We start from the raw sequence: 22360 nt of genomic DNA, 5'->3' as shown, positions 1-22360 counted from the left end.
TTTTTATATATTTATATAAAATTATTATAATAAAAAATATACATTTAAATATATTTTTATTTATTATTTATAATATATATATCTTAATATAGAAAATAATTAAGCAAAATATAAAATATAAATACATTATGTTTTTTTATTTATAATCCTAATTTTAGAAATTAAACTAGTCTTAATTATCTATAAGTTTTTAATTACAATTGAAATGAATAATAATAAGAATAGAGTAAGAGAGCTAAAAAATAAAAATTAAAAATTAGATCAGAGGTAGTGTGAAAATATAAAAATATATATAATAATAAATTATTTTTTTATTCATATCATTTATTTTAGAATATATTATTTTTTTAATTTAAGTCATTTATTAATATTTAAAATTATATATTAAAAAAGCTTATAAAAATTAATATATTAATATAATTTATTTTGAAATATATATTATTTTTTAATTTAAATAATCTATTAATATTTAAAATTAAATTAATAAGTATATATAATATTAATTATTAAATAATATTATAAATAAATAAAAATAAGCTTAACAATATAAGCTGAATCAAACCTACCCAAACTTAACGATTAAATAAGCTAAAATCATAGCGGAATAAATTAGCTGAGAATAAGTTAAATCAAACTAACCCAAAATATAATATTTTATTATTATTATTATATTATATTATATTAGAGAAATGATTAGGTGAGAAAATGACTTGGCATAATCTTATTCGCTGAAAAATCAAATAATTGTCAAGTCATTCTCTCACCAAATTCTCTTTATATCACTTTTAAGTTTTAATTATATTAATTATATTATATTATATTATATTATATTAATAATAATAAAGACAAAATGCAGTATTTTTTGCGTGGTACATAATAATCAATCATGTAGATAAATAAGTTAAATGAATGAACATTTTTATACTCATTTATTTTCATAATTTTTTCAAATAAATAAAATGTATGGGTCAGGGTAGGTTATTTTAATAACTCAAAAAAAATCAAATCGAGTTTAGGTTATTTTAATAATTCAAAAAAATCAAATGGGATTTAGATTATTTTAATAACTCAAACAAAATGAAATAGTAATTACACTTGTGTTTCAATAATTAAATCACTTAATTTATTAACCAAAATACTAAAATATTATATATTATAAATTATTATTTTTATTTTATTTATATTTCAATACCCTTTAAATCATTTAAAAAAAATTTAATCACCACCTCTTCAAAAATTTTAATTATTTTTTTTCTCTTCCTAACTTTTTTTAAATAACTTAAATTTAAAAGAAGCTAAATATAAAAATAATAATTTTCACATATCTTTCCATTTACTATTTTTCCATCTACTACATCCACATAAATATAAAAATAAAATTATACATTTCACGTGCCTTGACTATTTTCTACATGCCAACTTGCTACTACATGAAAGTTGACATATCATGCCTTTTGTTAGGAGACGGTTGAAATAATATAACTATTTCAATTTTAAATTATTAATATAACTTATACTTTAAAAATATATAATTTAGTAAGAGCTGATTCGGTTTGGGGTTATTTTAAAAATTTAGAGGAAAAATAAATAATGATTGGTGATAATTTTAAGGAAGTGATGATTATTTTTGATAAAAAAACTTAAAGAGTATTAATATATATAAATAAAATATAAATAAAATAATTTAAAATAGAGCGTATTTTAGTATTTTGGTTAAAGATTTGAGTGATGTGATAGATAAAAAGGAGTGATGTAATATATAAAAATGAATGAAGTGATATTTGATTTTTTATAGGTATTTTAAAAAACTCATACCTAACGAGGCCTAAGACTTACACATGTTAGAATGTATTAAATTCTTAATTTCTTCTTCTTATTTTTATATTCCAATTTTCTAATACTAATATTGAATTAATGTTTATTTATTTTTTCATTAAATTTTCATTATTTTTTTTAGTATATATTACTAACATTTTTTTTAAAGAAACTTATTTTATAAATTTTATTATTAAAAATTTAAATAATTGAAAATTTTATTTAAAAAAAAGAAATTACTGTTTATTTTATAATTATAGTATAAAAATATTATTATTATTATTATTAATTATAATTATTATATTTCTTATTAAATACTCATTAGTTCAATAATTTTAAAAAAATATTATCTTTCATATTTTAAACAAAATTATGAAATAATACTAATTATTTATTTGTATATATTATTATTATTTATATATAATATTTAAACAAATTAAAATTTTAAATAACATTAAAAAATTAATACAGTTAATTAAAAATAATATTAAAAATTAATTAACAAAGATAAAACTAAACTAAAATTAAAATTAAAAATATTATTTATTTTATTCTTATATATACTTATATTTTATACTAACTATCTAGTATCTACAAACTTTATACCTCCTTAAAATTTATATATATATATATATATATATATATATATATATTATATTACATTTGTACTTCTTATCAAATGTAAATATAAATTTGTATTAATCCTTAAAATCTTGAAAAAACATCTTTAAAATATAATAAAAAATATTAATGTATTAAATAGATTATTTATAATTTATAAGGAATATATTCACATACAAAATGACAATATTATAGCATTATGAAGATAAACATTTGTATATTTTTAAATAAATTAAACGAAATATGATACATGTTATTAAATTTTTGAGATATGATTTATTTAAAAAATAATGGTTAGTGTTTTTATAAAAAAAACTTAATTTTTTTTTAAGAAAATGAGTAGATGTACACATCCATAACACCTTTGACATTTGATTAACTCTATTTATTTGCTTATCATTTTATGGTCAATATTAAGCTTCTCCAATGGTTTTCCCTCCTTTAAATTTGTTGGTGTTCCCTCGCAGAGCTTAATCCTAATACATTCCTTACCTGCCTCTAGTCAAGACTATTATGAAGTCTTGTTGTTGAATACTTTTGGTCGCTGAAATGGTTGCCCCGAAGTTTGAGGTGTCTTAGGTAAAAAAAATTATTATCATTTAACTGGTTATATTTTATCAGGGGCGGAGCCACGTTTGAGTTAGGGTGGGCTTCAGTTCCACCTAAATTAAAATAAAATGGGACAAATTAAATGAATAAACCGGACAAATGAGTGAGCCAGATAATTTTTCATCCTGATTTCTCCCTGTATTTTATATTATATTAAAAAAAAAATTATATTATATTTAATATAAATAATTTAATTTAGTTGGTTAAATATTGTAATAATTTATATTGAATATTATATTCAAACCATAGTTGCCCTAGGTGGTTGTCTAGCTTGACTTACCCAGAGGGCCAGAGCGACCTTAAATTTGTTTAGTCTTTGTTGAAAAAAAAAGTTATAAGAGAACACTGTGTTTATCCTCTTACAATATCATTGTCAAAGTGTGTGATTAACCGTTTGAGAAGAGTTTTAATATATATTGTTTCAAATAATCCAATGATGTTTATAAAAGAAATACATTTTTTGTTGTTGTTTCCTTATTATAGTAAAAAATAAAAATAAATAAATGATAAAGTTCTACTAAAAGCTTGTTTGAAGAAAGGGTTATTTGGAATTTATATGAGTTTCTCAACCAAAAAAAACTTGTTTTACTAAATTAGAAAAAATCTATTTTAAATTTTTTATTACCATTAATAATCCTCTCACTCTCATTCATAATAAATAATAATTTATTTAAATGAAATAATTTAATTTATATTAAAATAAATTTAAAATATAATAAAATAAATATTATATATTAATTTTTATTAATATAAAATAAAATATTTAAGTATAAAATAATTTTAATTAATAAAATGATTTATTAGATAGTTGAAAATATAGTTAGATTTTAAGATAAAATTTTGATAAAATCTTAATAACAAAGATCAAAAATCCCAAGTGTTCCTTGTCAACATCATAGGACCGATTAGAATAGAAGGAAGATCGAGTCAAATGTTTGTTTTCTTTTGGAAATTCAACCGAATTGAAGATTAATTTTTGTCTTTAGTATGGACGACCTTTATATTCAACTTGAATGTTTCATTTTCTATAATAAAAATATTCTCTAGAAGCTAATTACAATTTTAAAATATCGTAATCTAATATTAAAATAGTTATATTAGTAATTTTTAAGTTTTAATTCTTGAAAATTGTATTTAAGTCAATTTTTTTATTTGGGGAGACTTTTTTTAAAATGTTTATATTTTCAAAAGAATTTAAAATTTATTTATTTTATTTTTCCCCTTTTATTACATCATTGTGTGTCTCATCTTTTTTTTCTTTCACAAACTAGATTTGATTTTGAGTTCTTATGTTATTTTCATGCGATATCTTGATTTTTCATTCAGAATATTTTATAATTCGAATAATATTTTAAATTGTTGATGGATTGTTTGCTACTTATATCCTTAAATTGTCTTGGCGATCATTTCCCTAAGTTTTATTTATTCCATTTTTAACAACAAATGAGATTAAGTTATTGAATTTATAATTATTTATTTATTTAATAAAGAAACTTCAATCCAATTATTTGATTTTCAATTAATTAAGGAATGACATATAATTTTATATATTTCTTGTAATATATTTTTCAATCTCTATTATATATATATATATATATATATATATATATATATATAAAATAGTTGATATCTTGATTCATATAGTTGTTACTCTCCCTAGTAGGAGAGAAATGTAAAATTTATCTATTAAATATCAAAATTTTGTTATATATATATATATTAACTTGGAAAAAATTATCAAATTTATTTAATATAACAGAAACACCAAATTATTAAAACTTTATGACGCTACTATTATATCTACATATTTTTCTTTTTAGTTTTTGATTATTTTATTGATTCATTGACCAATTGAAGTCTCCCAAATCTAAATCCCCTCTCAAACAAACTATATACAAACCATCTTTGTGGCTGAAGTCTTCCCCTACCGAACTATAAATTTTGGTTGTTATGATCAATATCTTTATTATCGAATTTAGGGATATAAATGAGTCGAGTCGAGTTCAAGCTTGAACAAGATTATAGGAAGAAATTAAGAAACCTTTATGAATGATTGCGATAAATTGTGAAGAGAAAGGTCATTTATGATCTTATAATGCTTTAGAGAATTAAGATTTTATTTTTTTTTTAACTTTTTAAGCCTTATATATGACTTTAAAAATAGAGTAAAAAACATTTGTTTTAAGTTTTAATATTAAAATAAATAAAAATATATATTATATATTATCATGTTTGAAAAAAACTTAACAAGTCATCGAACAAGTATTTTATGAGCTTATAAGCTCAAGCTCGATTCAAATATTAAACGAGCTAGCTCGAGTTTGAACTCGATCAAAGTCAAACTCAAGTCAAGCTTTGACCGAGCGGCTTGCGAACGGTTCACAAACGGCTTACGATCTTCGTTTAATAATTGAAATTTTTTGTAAGAAATATTTAGTGATGATAGTTTATGATATGATGTTTGATTATAGTTTTATTTTAGGTATTTTAGGATAAATTTTTTGTTTTTAAAATATTTCATTTTATCACATAATTGTTATGGAAGAATGTCAATTTTATTTACAAAGTTGGAACGATTTGTCAATTTTATTTATAAAGTTATAAAATTCTATTTATATATATATAATTGTAAAAAGTGTCAAATATAAATAAGATAACGGAAGTCATTTAACGGAGTTAGATTTGTATCCACGTGACATCCATATATTTATTTTCGGTCAACAAAAAACTATTTGGTCAACAAAATAAAATTTCTATATTAATATTTACGTTTATATTCAATTTTAATGTTTCATTTTGTATAATAAAAATATTTTCTCTATTTAGAAGCTAAAATTTTAAAACATTATAATAAAATATTAAGATAGTTATAACTTATAAGTATATTTTAAGGTTATATTATTGAAAATTGCACTTAAGTCAATTCTTTTAGCTGGTTAGATTTGTAACAAAATATTTATCTCTGAAAAAAATATTTTAAAAAAAGTCTAAAAAATAGTTAGAAAAAATACTTGTTTCATGGCGCTTTAATATTTATTTGTTTATTATTATTTCTTTTTAGCATTAGATGTATGGACTTCATTTATCTTTTCACAACTCATTTGATTTTGAATCAAACACATTGTATATTTTTATCGAATTTTTATAAATTTGAATAATATTTTTAGTTATTTATTACTATATTATTCAATTATCTGTAATCATTTCTAAAGTATGTTCATTCCATTTTTAATAGTAAAGAAAATTAAGTTATTGTTCTAATAAAAATCAAAAAAATACGAATATTTCAGTTGAGACTGTATTATAGATTTCATTTTTTTAATATATATATATATATATATATATTTTTTTTTTTCAGTTATCATCTTGTATAATTTTGTTGGATATTGTTTATCAAACCTTTAATCAAGAATGAAACAAATTTATCATATTATTTAATATTTAAATTTTTATTTAAATAGTTTGATTTTAATGACTTTACTTAAAAAATAAAAATAAATTATATTTAACTCTTTATTTGAATTAATAATAATTAAAAATAAAACTACATTAGAGAAGGTTATGATTATGATGATAACTACAATTCATGCATATTCCAACTCGCAGAAGATCTTTGAATCTGATGAATTCATGGAATGATTCGTTTTGCTTACTGATTATGACTTCACCTCCATTTCTGTTTCTTCTTCGTCGTCGGATTGAACGAATCGAAGTTGCAGGCGTCCATGTTCGCGTTTCACATGAAGGAAATCCTGATTCGGAATCCTAACTTCCTTCAAAATGAATCTTCCATCAGATCTAAAACATTTGAAAGACACATTCCTTCCAATGCAAGAGATCGGCGGAGGGAAATGTGAATGATCTCCTCCTCCGTACGATAACGATCTTCTATAACATCTCCTCGAATGATCAGGCGCCTTTGATGATTCCTCCAGATCCAAATTTCTTATATTCAAATCCTCGATGATAGTATCATCGACCGAACTCTCTAATCCCAAACCCTCGGTGCAGTGTTGAAGGCTCTCCGAATGTGATTTCTCCGTTTCTGATCCTTCGTGATCATAGATGTTCGAGAAACTGTATCGTCTGCTGTGGAATGATGGAGGAGAAGATTCGGATGAAGGAAGATTTTGATTGAAGTATAGGTCACCGAAAATCTCGGTAAAAGAACGGTTATGATTCCATGGAATTGGATGATTGAGATTGGTTGGTGTATCTGGCGGTGGTAATGGTTTGTCGAAGATTATGTGACGAATACTTTTGCAGGCAGCCATGGGAGCTCTGTGTGTTTGAGATTTGAAACGAAAGAAGAAGATATGTATAAGTGTGAAGGATCTAGATTAGCCATTGCTTCTTCCCGTGGTCTTTATACCTACAAAACAGAAATATCATGATATTACCAGCTCTACCCTTCCCTAATAGAATACCCAATTTTATTTTATTTTATTTTAACTAATTCATTATTAATTACTTCTTAAAAAAAAATAAGTTTAATATATAAAAAAATTAGCAATTTTAAACATTTCTCAAATGGATAAAATTGTCTGTGCGATATTATTCTAACTTATTATTTTTGTTTTATTAATTATTTTTTCACGTTTTTAAATTATATTTAGAGACGTTTTGGACTAAAAGTACATCGAAGATTTCGTTATTTTGATAAAGTATAATGCATTAAGGGATTTTGACGGATGATAGATGAATGAAAAAATAGTGTATTATAGCAAGTCGTTGTAGAATGTGTTATAAAGAGACGGTGTTAACGTCTCACTTGCTCTTACATTGTGATGTAGTGGTTACGATTTGAAGCTTATTATGGAACATGACTAATATTCAGTGGGTTATGCATAAATCAATCGTTAGTTGGTAAGAAGTGTGGATAAAGATACTGAGCTCAGTTGGTTTGAGTCGTTGAGCCCCTATCCCGTTTATCTTCTGATGGATAATTTGGCTTGAAAGAAACCATAGAACATTTAGTGATTGTTGTTGATCGATGCGTTTAATACATAATTATATTATTATGACAATCAGGGAGGTTTTATTGGATAAATCGGTTGAGCCGGTAGAGGAACTCATTGATTTTTTCGAGAATCTCTGTACTCGTTAAATTTGTTCTTTTTGTGATTTTTTCTTTGACTATTGGTGAACCTTTTTGTGCTATGCTTTTTTTAAATGATTTTTCTTCAATTTTTTTTAATGACTTTTATTTATATTATTTTGTATCGATCATTTAAAAAAAATAACGTTTTGGACGTATTTTTTAAAATGAGTATTGTTTTTGTGACTTACGCATTTTAATTTGTTAAAATTTATTTGAGTGGAACAAAAATGTGTAATATGAGTTAAGATTTGAGAAAATTTGAATAAAGATAAATTTTATATTTATTTTTTAAAGAACTGTATAACGTAATTTTTGTGTACATTTTATCAATTTGAACATAAGTGTATAATTTTGATATATACGCGTTTAAAATTATCGAATACGATATCTGAATGCCATAAAAAATGTTTAATATGTGAGAATAATTAGAAATTTTTTTAAAAAATGTGAAAATTATTATTTTGTTTTACAAATCCGATAAACTATTTAAGAAAAAAAAATAAGTAACATTTATAATACTGCATATACATTTAACTAAGTTTTAAATATATCACTATACCTTTTTTTTTTTTTAATTGCTTGTCATATAATTATTTTTAAAAATTGTTCATTACATATTTATTTTTGTTTAAAATAGTTAGACTCATTCAAACATTATGAAGAACATAACTCGCTAAGTATGAATAATTCTTATTATATATTCAAAATTTAAACCATTTTAATAACTAATTTGAAACTAACTATCATCTCATAAATAATTTCAAACAAAATCAAATATAAATAAATATTTAAAACTTAATTAAAAGTATGAACAATATTATATATATATATATATATTACTTAAAAAAGAAAAATAAGACAATGTTTATATGAAAACAATTTCTATTTTTATAATATGAAAATAATTTATATTTCTGTAATTTTCTTTTATTAACAATTGGCGGGAAAGAATCTAGAAGCATTATTAATTACACATAAATCTGAGCCAAAAAAAAAAAATATACTGTCCAAGAAGAAGGTAAGAGATTGTAGAGGAGATTTCCGATCGATCGAGAAAGAGAGAGAAAAATGGCGGAGAAAGTAGCGGCGGAGACTGAAGAACTGCCGAAGGCAATCGTTCGTCGATTGGTGAAGGAGAAGCTATCAAGTATTTCCACAGAAGGTGATATTTCAATCCTAAGAGATGCTCTCTTAGCATTCTCCGAAAGCGCTCGTATCTTCATTCACTATCTCTCCGCTACGTAAGTTTTTCACTATCTATCAATCTATCTATCTATTCTCAACACTCGTTTTACATTCCCTATCATGTCATCAACAAAAACTGCAAAACCTAGGGTTTATCCAATTGCTCATATGTTTAATTTTGTTATTTGGATCGAGATGCAGGTCAAATGATATATGTAGAGAATCTAAGAGACAGACAATTAATGCGGAGGATGTATTTAAGGCACTTGAAGAGATAGAATTCACTGAGTTCATTGAGCCTCTACGAGCTTCATTAGAAGGTTACTCATCTTATACATCTTTTTATGTATTTTTTCATTATTTGATCATTTGGATATGTTAATATTCAGCTTAGTTTACTGTTTCTTCTAGTTTCATGTGAGGTTTAACTCTATATACAATATTGAACAATGTATAATGCTTCCATGGGACTTTTTTTTGTCTGTTTTTACAGTTAGTTAGTTCCTCTTTTAGATGTTCAAATGAATAGTTATGTTATTGACCTAATTTGTTACCATCTAGAGTGGTTCTTGTTCACAATTGTAAAGACAGAACCTTCTAGAGGGATTATCTTTTCATGTCATGATTGTTTCACTTATTCCAATTAGTGGTTTCTCGTTGTTGATGCTGCTGTACTCCAAGTTATTGGGTAATGATGATGTTTTTGACCTAGGACATCAGGTACCATTAGTTCTCCTTTTTCTGCCAACACCCTCTTATTGTCCCTACTTGTTGATTCGCATGCTCTGCCAACGGTTGTTCAAGTGACAATATTGGAAAATCTACTATATTGTGTGATATTGGAAGGCCTTGAACTATTTTTATCAACACCCTCTTTTTGTCCATCCTTGTTGATTCGCATGCTCTGCCAATGGTTGTTCAAGTGACAATATTGGGAAATCTGCTATATTGTGTGATGTTGGAAGGCCTTGAACTATTTAATTACATCTGTGTTAGCCACTTGCGCAGATAATTTACATTGTCCATCAATAGCGAAAAGAAAATCCTGATCTGTTTTTAGGATTGTTAAGAAAAGTTGGATCAGGTTTTGATGGTTTCCTTTCCCTTGCACTCCAAATGATGAGACGAGTTATATTGTTCACTGGTAGTTAATCTGTTGAACATTGTTTTGTTTAATAATTTCAATCTACTACTCTAGGTACATTCAAAACTCTAACCATTAGGATTGACTGTAAAAGTTTCATTTGTGTTCTTAAATACTAAATGTTGCATTTCTTGTCAGAGTTCCGGCAAAAAAATGCCGGAAAGAGGTCAAAATCAACAAAGGAGAAGGAGGAAACAAGCAAGAAAAGAAAAGCAGTGCCAGTGGAAAATGTAGAAATTGAAAAAGAAGAAGAAGAAGAAGATAATGATGATGAAGACAAACAAGAGGAAGAGAAAGAAAGTGATGATGAAGAGGAAACTAACAAGAAGAGAAAAGTATTGCCTGCGGAAAATGTAGAAGAAGAAGATGAAGAGGAAGAAGAAGGCGAACAAGAAGAGGAGGAAGAAGAAGAGAAGGGAAGTGTTCAAGACTCGGGTAAAACTGATGATGATGAAGAAGAAGAAGAAGAAGATGATTAAAGGCGACTGATATCCCAGATAAGTTTGTATTCTGTTTGTTTCTCCATATTGTCTTCTTAATCGCTTATAATGGTGATGTTGAGACTACATTTGGAAAATTATTGCTGTTACTCTAACAACAACCATTGTTGGACATGTTACCTGCCATTAAGTTTCCTATTAGTTACTTCTAAGTTCTAATGACATAGTAAATCTTATCTACCTTATCCATTGCTCGTAGTCGAGAATGTCATAGATGTAACCCCGTTGCATTCTTAAACCATTCTTTAATGTTAATTAGTTTTGTTAACTGCTTATAGCTCGGTTAATTAGTTTCTTGTTTACTTTACATATATCACAAGCAGATCTTGTAGCAGTATGTAAAGCAACTTCATACATTATTTTGGTATGATCCTCACTTGAAGAATGCCCCATATCAAGGTTTTTTTGGTATGTGACAGTTTGCTTTAATCACTGTCACAGTAAAAAGTAAAATTGATTGTGATTTCATATTCAGCATTAAAATTGTGATTGAGTTAGATGAAGCTTTATTCTGTAGGTAAATTTTGTTAGACGATATCATTTTAGGGTTTAGGGTTTGACCATGTGACAAAATCGCATAGTATAAGGAGCGTTTGTTAGGAGGTATAAGTTGTATCGATGTATGTTTTATTATTTGGTTTGAAGTATAAAATTGATATAAATTGTAAAAAATGTCACTTTTCTACTTTGAATTATTAATATGATTTTTTTGGTGTGTTATTCTTCTTTCATTGTTGTTTCATTTTTATTATAATTCTTTTAATTTATTATATTAGCTTATTTAATCTTCTTAACTATGATATTTTAAATAATTAATTAGATTTTGGTTTTGATTGAATATATCAAAGTTTAGAATTGGTTTTACTTGGTTTAAGTATTATAGATTGATTATATAATATTTTAAAATTCAGATTATTATTAGTTAGTATGTATACTTGTTTTTTTTCTAGTCCATTTTTAATAACTATTTTATAACAATTGAGGGTATAAAACATGTATAATGATTTATGAAATGCTATTAATGAACCTGATAATTTCAATTATGAAGTTTTTGACAGAGTTATATAAGTGGGTTATGAAGTTTTTGACAGAGTTATATAAGTGGGTTAAAATGTAAGAATAAAGAAGAAAATAACTTGTAATAAGTTATGGTAGGTACTAAGTTACCTACAATTTTAATGTTAATAAAAAAAATTGGTGTTGATGTTGGATAGACATGTCATCCCAAAATGGTTGTACCTACCGAAAATTTGATCAAATTACCCTAATAAAAAGGGTCAAATCATTTTTCGATAATGTTTCCAAGAATGACATTATAGGTATGTGAAATGTCAATCGTGCCTTAAGGCCTTATACCTCCAATCTCAGAAATAATACACATTAGTTGATTTGATGATTTTTTAGACTTGATTTTGTGAAAAATACTATAATTCGTAATGTTCTCACGAACCTTACAATACTTGTGAGAAACATTACAATGTTCGTGAGAAATATTACGAACTATAATATTCTTCAGAAAATCAAGTCACTAAAAAATCATCAAATCAACTAACTATAACATAAAATGCACATTAACATACCCATTTGAGAATGTTGCCGAAATTGAACATAGAGTCGTGAAGATGGGGAAAATGGATTAAGAAAAGGAAGAGTCACGTTTAGGGTTTTGTAGGGAGAAGAAGGAACGATGATTACTCCTAAGATTGGAGGGTTCATATTGTCATTTTTGCAAACATTAACAATTTCTTCAACGGTGGAAGATGATTAATTTATATTTTCCAAAATAAAAATAAAATATTTGATAAATTACCTTCTATTCATTGTAAAACCCCATTAATATTAATGGGGTACTCCTTGAATGGATCAATCTATTTTATTCAATAAAAATTACTTTGCAGCAAAAATAGAAGTATAGAAAGAAGAAAAAATATGTTACGATTCATTAAGATAAATGGGATAAGTTACTTGAACCACACATCACAAATCAATCAAATTGAAACCAAATGTTTGAAATTTTCTCTAATATCATTAGTTTACTTTTACCACAACACAGATTAATCCTTATTTTTTTATGCAAATAATACACTTATAAATTGAAACAAATGTTTGAAATTTTCTCAATCAAACATAATTATCAATGGTTTGTTTGCGCATTTAGGTGCCAAGAGCTTAAACCATTACATAACATCCTGATACATAAGATGTCAATCCAACACAACAAAAGAAACCTTAAAAAAGACGACATTTTCACAAACACAGGACAAAAAGCAAAACTTCTGTCTAAATGTGTTGAAGATTTGAATGAACATGTCTTTGTAATAGAAAACTTGTCATCAACTAGAAACATTAAGAAACTCTGAATCCAACCATCTCCTTCAACAAAATTGAAAACAAGAAGAAGAAGCATATATTATAAAAAACCTCACAATAATCAAAAACTGGCTTAAAAGATTCGAACTGGCTTCCCCATTGTGCTCTTCAGATACAAGCACCTCACCTGATTCACAATAAATAAATAAATAAATTTGAAGATTTAACAATAGAATTGAAGATTGTGGGAAGATAAATATAAACAAACAACTCACATTCTGCCAGTTCTTCTTCAACAATGAAACCAGAAAATTAACACTCATTTGCACATTCTGAAACATCTGTTTTTCCTCCATGGAAAGGTTCCCAACTGCAACTCCCATGCAAAGAACTTTCTTCAACTGGAATTTCACAGTTGCTTTAATCTCATTCACTTTCGATTCAAGCGATTCTTGATGAGACACAAGGGTTGGAAACTTGCCTACATTTATATCAAACCATCAAGATAAGTTTCAAGTTATCGATCAACAATGTATATTATTTCTTAACAAAATGTAGAAATTTCCTTGCCTGCCTTGTTGAGACCAGGTCCAAGAAGACGAGGAATTTGCTTAATAACTGCTTCAGATGCCAAAAAAGCATGGTATTTCTTAGCAAGCTTCTTAACAAGTTTCTTGTTCTTGTTCAGCTTCTTCAACCCTTCCACATCCATAAACTCCAATCCCATTTTCTCAGCCTGTATATATTATCAGAATTGATGATTAAACACAAACAAGATGACCTAAATGATCTGAAATGATCTTACTTACCTCTTCCACATGCTGAGCATCTCCAAGCATGCAAACCTTCATCTTGGGACGTGGGATATGTGGCAACTTAACAGAACCACTGAAACGTTTATCCTTTTGTGGGTCATAATTCTTCAAACCAATCTGAAGCTCAATAGTCTCTGTGAAATTTCTCTTTTTTTCATTGCAATCAGTAACAATTTGGGTGATTGCTTCCCTCAATGCATCACTTTGAAGCTTACTACAGATAACAAGATTAACAATTTAAAGCATGAATTGAAAAACCCAGAAGAAATTAACCATTTCAGTGCCTATTTGGATCAGATTCGACCTATTTGAACGAATTGATAAAATAAAAACAGGATTATATATATACCTCATGGCTTCGTCTTCAAAATCTGGAAAAAGAGAAAGCAAATAAACAATAGTTTGAATCAATGAATGATTATTCAACTATCAAAATGATTTCCGAAGAACGGATCGAGAGAGAAAATACCTGAGAATCAACGACGGCTGCAGGTGCGAGAAGAGTAGGGTTTTGATTTTAAGTGATGACAACTACTTAAGCAACAGAGACATGCCCTAACAGGCTTCTGAGACGGGTCCAAATTTTTGTTTAGTGGGCCAAATATTATTGTGAAGGTATTATCATAGGCCCACTTATCTTATTTATTTCTTTCGGCTCGACAAAGTGTTATTTGTCCAACAAAAAAAAAATGGTTTTAAATTCTCACTTTCTTAGTGATCCATATATGTATCAAATTGTTTTCTAATTTTAAATTAATTTTATTGAACATAATAATTACTTTAAAAAAAAAAACACTTAAATATTGTGTCAAAGTCTACACTTATATCTTAGTACACTTATATCTTAGGTTCAATTCCAAAATTTAGGCCAATTCGATAATCAGATAGCTTTAACCAGCATCTTTTATAATAAATAAATAAGGACAATAATGGTGGTAATTATTACTGGGTAGATTTAGAATCTTAGAAGAAAGATTTTTCTCGGTCAAATATTTTTCATATACTTGTAAATGCAAATTACAAACTTATTTATACAATAGCAGTTATATACAATTAGATTGCTATACCTATTATTCAAACCTATAATATTTCTAATTATATCTCAAGTTGTGAGATACAAATTGTGCATCCCTAACTTATCACACAAATCTTCAAAGATAGTCTTTGGCAGCACTTTGGTTAGAACATCAGCAATTTGGAACCGTGATGGAATGTGAGAGAGTTCAACTAGCCCATTGTTGACTTTCTCAGTGATGAAGTGTCTATCGATCTCAATATGCTTTGTTCTATCGTATTGAACCGAATTTTTGGCAATACTAATGGCAGCAAAATTATCACAATAAAGCTTAATTGTAGTATTATTAATAACACCAATATCTTTTAGAACTCTAACGGCCCAAAGTCCTTCACATAACCCAAGTGTAAGAGCTCTCAACTCTACTTTGGTACTACTCTGAGATACAACTGATTGTTTATTGTTTCTCCACATCACAAAATTACCCCACACATAAGTGCAATAAGTCGAATTTTCTATCTGTGATGTCTCCGGCCCAATCAGCATCCGTATAAATTAACACATTCTTTCTTTCATTTTTAAGGAACATTAATCCTTTACCTAGAGTGCCTTTAATATATCTCAAAATTCGATAAACCGCATCCATATGATCTTGAGTAGGGTTATTAATGAACTAACTCACAACACTTACTGAGAAACCAATATCGGGACGAGTGTGTGATAAATAGATTAGACAACCTACTAATCTTTGATATCTTCCTTGATCAAATAAGACTTCATCTTTTATTGATCCAATCTTGTTGTAAGGTCCATAAAAGATTGAAAGTTTTGCCTCACCATCACCTCTAAGTAAAATATCATCAACATATACAATAAGAATTGCTACCTTCTTTTTGTTTAATATTTTGATGAACATAGTATGATCGACTTGACTTTGAGAATATCTAAAATTCATGACTGATTTGGTAAACTTGTCAAACCACGCCTGTGGGTATTGTTTGAGTTCGTACAATGATTTGTTTAGTCTACAAACCTTGTTTTCAAGTGACTTAGATTTCGAACCTGTTGGAATTTCCATATATACTTCTTCTTCTACATCTCTGTTTAAAAAGGCATTTTTAACATCAAGTTGGTACACTAACCAATCTTTATTATTTGCCAAAGTAAATAAGATTCTAATAGTATTCAGTTTGTCTACGGGAGCAAACGTCTCTTGATAGTCAACACCATATGATTGAGAGAACCCTTTTGCAACGAGTCGTGCTTTAAAACGTTCAATTGTCCCGTCGACATTATGTTTTACCTTAAAATCCATTTACACTCAATTGCCTTCTTATTCGAAGGCAAGTCACAAATAGACCAAGTACTATTCTTCTAACTAGATGTATCCCGTGCAAATGCACGGGTAATAATATAAAAAACCGTGAAAAAAATATTACGGTAAAAATGTTTATGGGCGGATTAACCCACAATCCGACCCAAGTATCCATTTACTCTCACATATATATCCAAATTAACCACAGCTCTCGACTCGACAATCCGAACACTTTAAAAATTAAGCATCATTATATATATATATATATATATATAGATTAGTTAGTTAAAATGTTGAACTTATATTGTTAAAATGTCCCGCGTTCATCAAATTTAGTGTTGAATTGTAAATATAATGTGTTACTAGCCTAGTTGGTTAAAAGGTTGTACTTGTTTTGTTAGGTTGCAAATTCGAACCATACCTATAACATTTTTTATTTTATTTTTAACCGTTTTAAGTTTATATGCGGGTCAACCCACAATCCGACCCAAGTATCCATTTACTCTCACATATATATCCAAATTAACCACAGCTCTCGACTCGACAATCCGGACAATTTAAAAATTAAGCATCATTATATATATATATAGATTAGTTAGTTATAATGTTGAACTTATATTGTTAAAATGTCTCGCGTACATCAAATTTGGTGTTGAATTTAAAATATAATATGTTATTAGCCTAGTTAGTTAAAAGGTTGTACTTGTTTTGTTAAGTTGTAAGTTCGAACCATACCTACAACATTTTTAATTTTATTTTTAACCGTTTTAAGTTTATAGGCGGGTCAACCCACAATCCGACCCAAATATCCATTTACTCTCACATATATATCCAAATTAACCACAACTCTCGACTCTGCAATCCGGACACTTTAAAAATTAAGCATCATTATATATATATATATATATATATATATATATATATATATATATATATATATATATATATATATATATGAGCTTACAATTCATCTAATACCGCCTTTTCCCAACAAGAATGTGGAAAATATTCATCAACATTATTGGGAACCTATACATTATCATGAGAGGTAAGACACGATCGATATTGAGGTGAAACCTTTCATAAGGTACAAAATTATCAAACGGGTGTTGAGTACAAGATCTTTGTCCTCTTCTCCAAGAAATATGTAAGTTAATAATATCATCATCAACTAGGATCAAGTGAAATGCTAATACTTGAGTGTTCTTGTGGAGTTAGATTCAGCCTCGACATTGACGATTGATGTGATGAAGAGTGTGTTCGGTCTTTAGACGACATCGATTTAAGAGTAGAGGTGGAAGTGGAAGTATGAGTGATAATAGTAGTGGAAGATATAGAATTATTAAATGATTCTATAATGGTAGTGGAAGATTGTGGAAAATATTGATATTCATCTAAATTCTCCCCCTAAATATTGGAAGCCGAAAAATAAGGTTAATTCTAAAAAATGTAACATCCATGGTGTTGTATACTTTCTTAGTGGAAAGAGAATAGCAATGATATCCCTATTGGAATGGTGCATAACCGGTGAATATGCATTTTCAGATTTAGGATCAAGTTTGCTTCTATCGTGATGGATGTGAACAAATGAAGAACACTCAAACACTTTAGGAATGAGGGTAAAAGAAATAACTTTAGTGTGTGGAAAGAATGATAAAAGACATTGGATTGGAGTTTGAAATTTGAGTATTTTTGAAGGCATTCGATTGATAAGATAAGTTGTCATAGAGACGACATCCTCCAAAAAATTTAGGCACATTAGATGAAAATAAAAGAGATCGTGTAACCTTGAGAAGATGGAGGTTCTTACGTTTGGCAACCCCATTTTGTTGAGGTGTGTCAACACATGAACTATGATGAACAATGCCTTTAGTAGAAAAAATTGACCAAGAGTGTGATTAAAAACTCTTTGGCATTGTCCGTTTTTATGGTTATTACTCCACATTGGAATTGTATTTGAATCATTGTGTGGAATTATTTAAAAATTTCGTTGACTTCAGAATTTTCATTCATTAAAAATAACCAATTCAAACAAGTGTGATCATCCATAAATGAAACAAACCAACGTTTACCAATTAAAATTTTTATTCTCAATGGACCTCAAACGTTAATTATGCAACTAATCATAATTAAACCAACCTCTCATTTCTCTTTTCAATCTATGGAGTCTCCTCAATCTAAGGTGATGTGGATGGTACAAGGAGATATAAAGTGGTTTTTTTGTTTTAGTAAGAATCAAAACTTTTTATTTGAATTATTTAGTGATTTAAGTAAATTTGGATCTATTATATTTGATATTTTAGGTCCTATTTTTATTTTAAATAAAATAATAATAATAATGTGTATTAAAAAAATGAAAAAAAAATGTGAGATTTACTAAACAAAAGTATAATAAAATTTAACAAGGAAAAAAATAAAGCAATAGATATATTGTATAATAAGGGCTTAAATGAGAAGTCCCTTTTCCTCATCATACACAAATTGACTTCAATAAGACACAAACAACATTTTAATAAATAAATTACTATAATAAAATCCACCTTAACAAGAATCCATTAAATTAAAATAGTTGATTTAATTTGACTATCTAGGGTTTAGTTTAATTAGGGTTGATAATCTTCTCCAAGCAAAAGAGACCTAACAATAGCTTCACAAACAGAAGCATCATATATAAGCAAATGCCCTCTTTCAGCCACTTCATGATACCTTATCCACGGCAGTTTCGCCGCCACAAACCTCTGTAACTGCGCCGGCACAACCTTATCTTCACCTCCATGCCAGATATGCACCGCCGATGAAGATGATGAAGAAGAAGATGAAAATGGGTTGCTTAACTCAAGTGGATCAAAGTCCCATTTTCCAAAAGCAGCCATGAAATCGCGACGAAGACAATCAAACACCTCTTTTCGCTGCAAACTAGCCTGCACATAAATCAATCAATCAATCACATGAAGAAAAAGAGAAATCAGATTAATATGAACTTACTCGACCGAGCAACTGAAACGCAGGTGTGTCTTTCAGAACTTCCAAATCTTTATCACAGAAAAACTTGGGATTTCTTTCCAAGATGTTCTTTGATGGAAAGAGTTTTTGAGTCAACCATAAATGAACCAAACAAGGGGCGTAACGTGCTGCCCAAAAAGCCCATTTTGCCATTGATTTCCTCATGTCATCTTTAACAAGATCATCTGGAAGAGATTGCCATTTGTAATTAATCATTGGAACCACCAAAGCCGCACCTGCTAAACTGCAAATCATAAAAAACCCAAATCAAATAAAGCTAAATTGATGATGATGGTGATGATGATGATCAAGAAGGTTGAATTTGGTTAATTTGCCTTCTGGGTATTCTTCTTAGACAACTCCAAAGAGGGTAAGAACCGATAGAGATTCCAATTAGATAGAATTTAGGTCCTAACTGCATCTTCTCCGCAAGTTCTTCTATGTCTGCAGCTTCTGATTTTGGCGATCGGTTTGGATTGGGTGAGCTTTCTCCATACCCAGCTCGATCATATAACAACATATATAGTTTAAGTTCATTGATCAGTTCCTGCATACATACCCAGAGAAAAATTATCATTCTTTTCCAAATCATCACTCATGATTTAACTATATATGGTACCTGGGAAAGAAGAAAGATCATATCTTTGGAGCTTCCAAATCCATGAACAATAATGAGTTTAAATTGTGCTTCATTCTTTGGAACTCCTCTTTCCTGGTAAGCTAAATACCTTCCATCACTGAGCAATATTCTTGAGGGATTATCAGATGAATTATCTAATAGCTTAAGTAATGCTGAATCTTGAGAAGAAGAATCAGTTGTGGTAACAGGTGCTGCATTTCTGGGCTTATATGATAAACCGAAGCAACATTGGAATAGAGTGGCGAATTTGTTGAAAAACATTTTTGAATTGAAAGAACAGGATTGAGATGAGTTAATTCTCTGTATATTGATTGATATGTTGATGCTTCTTCTTTTCTATATATATAGAAGGGGAGAGTGTTCTTGGCTCCTTTTGAAGATTCTACCTTGGCCAAGTAACTTGTTTTCAAAAGATGATCTGAAATATATGTATCTTCAAATATGCTTTTCATTACTATAGACTTCTCACAAATTATGCTAAAAAACAATCTTAAGTTTGATTGGTGTTTAAAAAAGAAATTTACTATAGACATCCCATGTATATAAATTTTTTATTTTTAAGAATTGAAATAGTTTCCTTCTCCAAACAAAAAAAAAACTCACATGAAAAGTGATTTTTCTTTTAGCCCGTCAAATGGTTTCTTTTAAACTCGTTTTTTTTTTCATTTTGAGTTGATGTTGTGTTTTACTCGATACAACGTCTTGTTTAGTTAGATTATATTTTTATAATAATATTCTTAGTTGTTTGTTGTTTATATCATTCGATTGTTTTTATCATTATTTTTCGTGATTTGAAGTTGAAGATTTATGATATGTATTCTCTTATTTATTGAGTTTTCACTTTTTTACCATATATATATATATATATATATATATATATATATAATATTTATTTATCACTTGTCATAATATTTTTCATTATTGTTTACGGGTAGAATTTTTATATTTGAAAAAAAAATTCACTCTCAATTAAAGACAAAATTTATTTCCGTTTAAAATATTTGATTGGCTAGTTTATCACATACCATTGCATATTAATTATAGGAAGGGTTGGATTTTTTTTATTATTATTGTAAATTTTATATATTATTTAATATTTAGATTTTCATTTAATTATTTTAATTTTGTTAATATTATTTTTTTATATTTAATTTTTTATTTAAATTAATGATAATTTATTGTTTAAATAGTTCAAATATCGAGAATACAAATTCAATTATTATTAAAAATATTTTAAATTTTAAATTAAAGTATACGATAATCATTACTCCTAACTTTTTTAAATTAAAAAAATATATATATTGAGTGAGTTTTATTATTATATGTTTGTTTTCAATATATTTTTTATTTTTTTTAAATGAGCTTGTTGCACAAATTTTGTAAAACTGTACGCTAATTAAACTATCTTAATCAATTTTTGTTGGAAAAAAAAGAACTATCCTAATCAAGCATCCCAGTTGTGAGTTAAATAAATTATGAAATAATTATAAAAGTAAATGTATTGAGTAAGATGAGTAGAATTATTGAGATTCAAACTTAATTTAATTAAGAACCAAATCTAAAAAAACTTAGGGGGAGAGAAGCCATTGGATAAAATAATAGGACAAGAGCATACTATGTTGCTTTTTAATTAAAATGTAAGTATTATTGTGTAAGATTGAGATATATATTATAATATTATTATATATGTTTGACTACTATTTATTATTTTTGTTTGGTAATCTTCTTTTTCTGTGACATTATGTCTAATTGACGAAAATAAATTCTGGATTTTTTTTAAATTTATTTTTATAAGATGGCAATGAGTATATAAAAATTTGATATTTGCAAGTATTTAGTTGAGATAGGTAATTCAAATTAGGTTCCCGAGTGAGGATAGGGATTAGAACTTTCATCGTCTCCATATCTAATTATAATTGTAGTCTTTTTTCATTATTATTTTAAATTGAAAAGTTAAAATCAAATAGAACATTAAAGAAAGAAATGTCAATATTATGTATTTGGGGTATTCCTCTAGGATAGAGTACTCAAATTATCGGGGATGTGATTGAATTTAAGATACCCGTCAGGGATGGGTAACTTTATTGAAATAATGTACGGATCGGATACAATACTACCCGAAGGATAGGTACCCGTTTCGTCCCTAATTTTTAGTGCTAAAATAACTTAACTATATGAAAATAAATCAATTAATGAAAACTTAAAAAATTTAGTGACTAAGTTGATTCATAAATATGAACAAAAATAATGTGACTTTTATATCATTTTTTTTAGTAGGATACATATT

The 22360-nt window shown here is 27.2% G+C and overlaps 4 protein-coding genes across 4 annotated transcripts; 1 reads left to right on the top strand and 3 right to left on the bottom strand.

Annotated features, from left to right (window-relative positions):
* Positions 1–6701: 6701 nt before the first annotated feature.
* LOC124911970 lies at positions 6702–7319 on the bottom strand. Its single transcript, XM_047452518.1, has one exon. It carries the CDS (start codon positions 7317–7319, stop codon positions 6702–6704), a length of 618 nt encoding a protein of 205 aa, XP_047308474.1.
* Positions 7320–9143: 1824 nt separating this feature from the next.
* Positions 9144–11131, top strand: LOC124916722 (DNA polymerase epsilon subunit 3). Its single transcript, XM_047457477.1, has 3 exons — positions 9144–9387; positions 9533–9651; positions 10614–11131. Exons 1-3 carry the CDS (start codon positions 9215–9217, stop codon positions 10952–10954), a joined length of 633 nt encoding a protein of 210 aa, XP_047313433.1. The 5' UTR covers positions 9144–9214; the 3' UTR covers positions 10955–11131.
* A 2107-nt stretch (positions 11132–13238) lies between these two features.
* LOC124916712 (60S ribosomal protein L10a-1-like) lies at positions 13239–14593 on the bottom strand. The gene is made up of 5 exons (XM_047457467.1): positions 14450–14593; positions 14095–14314; positions 13856–14021; positions 13561–13766; positions 13239–13472 (listed from the first exon to the last, which is right to left on the bottom strand). The coding sequence occupies exons 1-5, from the start codon at positions 14452–14454 to the stop codon at positions 13419–13421; spliced, it is 651 nt and encodes a 216-aa protein (XP_047313423.1). The 5' UTR covers positions 14455–14593; the 3' UTR covers positions 13239–13418.
* A 4243-nt stretch (positions 14594–18836) lies between these two features.
* LOC124916702 lies at positions 18837–20376 on the bottom strand. The gene is made up of 4 exons (XM_047457457.1): positions 20053–20376; positions 19769–19980; positions 19416–19677; positions 18837–19351 (listed from the first exon to the last, which is right to left on the bottom strand). The coding sequence occupies exons 1-4, from the start codon at positions 20332–20334 to the stop codon at positions 19034–19036; spliced, it is 1074 nt and encodes a 357-aa protein (XP_047313413.1). The 5' UTR covers positions 20335–20376; the 3' UTR covers positions 18837–19033.
* Positions 20377–22360: the final 1984 nt, after the last annotated feature.

Source organism: Impatiens glandulifera, chromosome 1, assembly GCF_907164915.1.
Source record: "Impatiens glandulifera chromosome 1, dImpGla2.1, whole genome shotgun sequence".
NCBI lineage: Eukaryota > Viridiplantae > Streptophyta > Magnoliopsida > Ericales > Balsaminaceae > Impatiens > Impatiens glandulifera.
The sequence above is the reverse complement of the archived record's forward strand: the minus strand, read 5'-3'. Positions and strand labels throughout refer to the sequence as shown.

Coding starts and splice junctions, on each gene's coding strand:
- LOC124911970 (XM_047452518.1), bottom strand. CDS start 7,319: ATGGCTGCCTGCAAAAGTATTCGTCACATAATCTTCGACAAACCATTA.
- LOC124916722 (XM_047457477.1), top strand. CDS start 9,215: ATGGCGGAGAAAGTAGCGGCGGAGACTGAAGAACTGCCGAAGGCAATC. Junction 9,388..9,532: donor ATTCACTATCTCTCCGCTAC/GTAAGTTTTTCA, acceptor ATCGAGATGCAG/GTCAAATGATATATGTAGAG. Junction 9,652..10,613: donor TCTACGAGCTTCATTAGAAG/GTTACTCATCTT, acceptor ATTTCTTGTCAG/AGTTCCGGCAAAAAAATGCC.
- LOC124916712 (XM_047457467.1), bottom strand. Junction 14,022..14,094: donor ATGCTCAGCATGTGGAAGAG/GTAAGTAAGATC, acceptor TAATATATACAG/GCTGAGAAAATGGGATTGGA. Junction 13,473..13,560: donor TGAAGAAGAACTGGCAGAAT/GTGAGTTGTTTG, acceptor ATTGTGAATCAG/GTGAGGTGCTTGTATCTGAA.
- LOC124916702 (XM_047457457.1), bottom strand. CDS start 20,334: ATGTTTTTCAACAAATTCGCCACTCTATTCCAATGTTGCTTCGGTTTA. Junction 19,981..20,052: donor TGATCTTTCTTCTTTCCCAG/GTACCATATATA, acceptor GTATGTATGCAG/GAACTGATCAATGAACTTAA. Junction 19,678..19,768: donor CTAAGAAGAATACCCAGAAG/GCAAATTAACCA, acceptor TATGATTTGCAG/TTTAGCAGGTGCGGCTTTGG.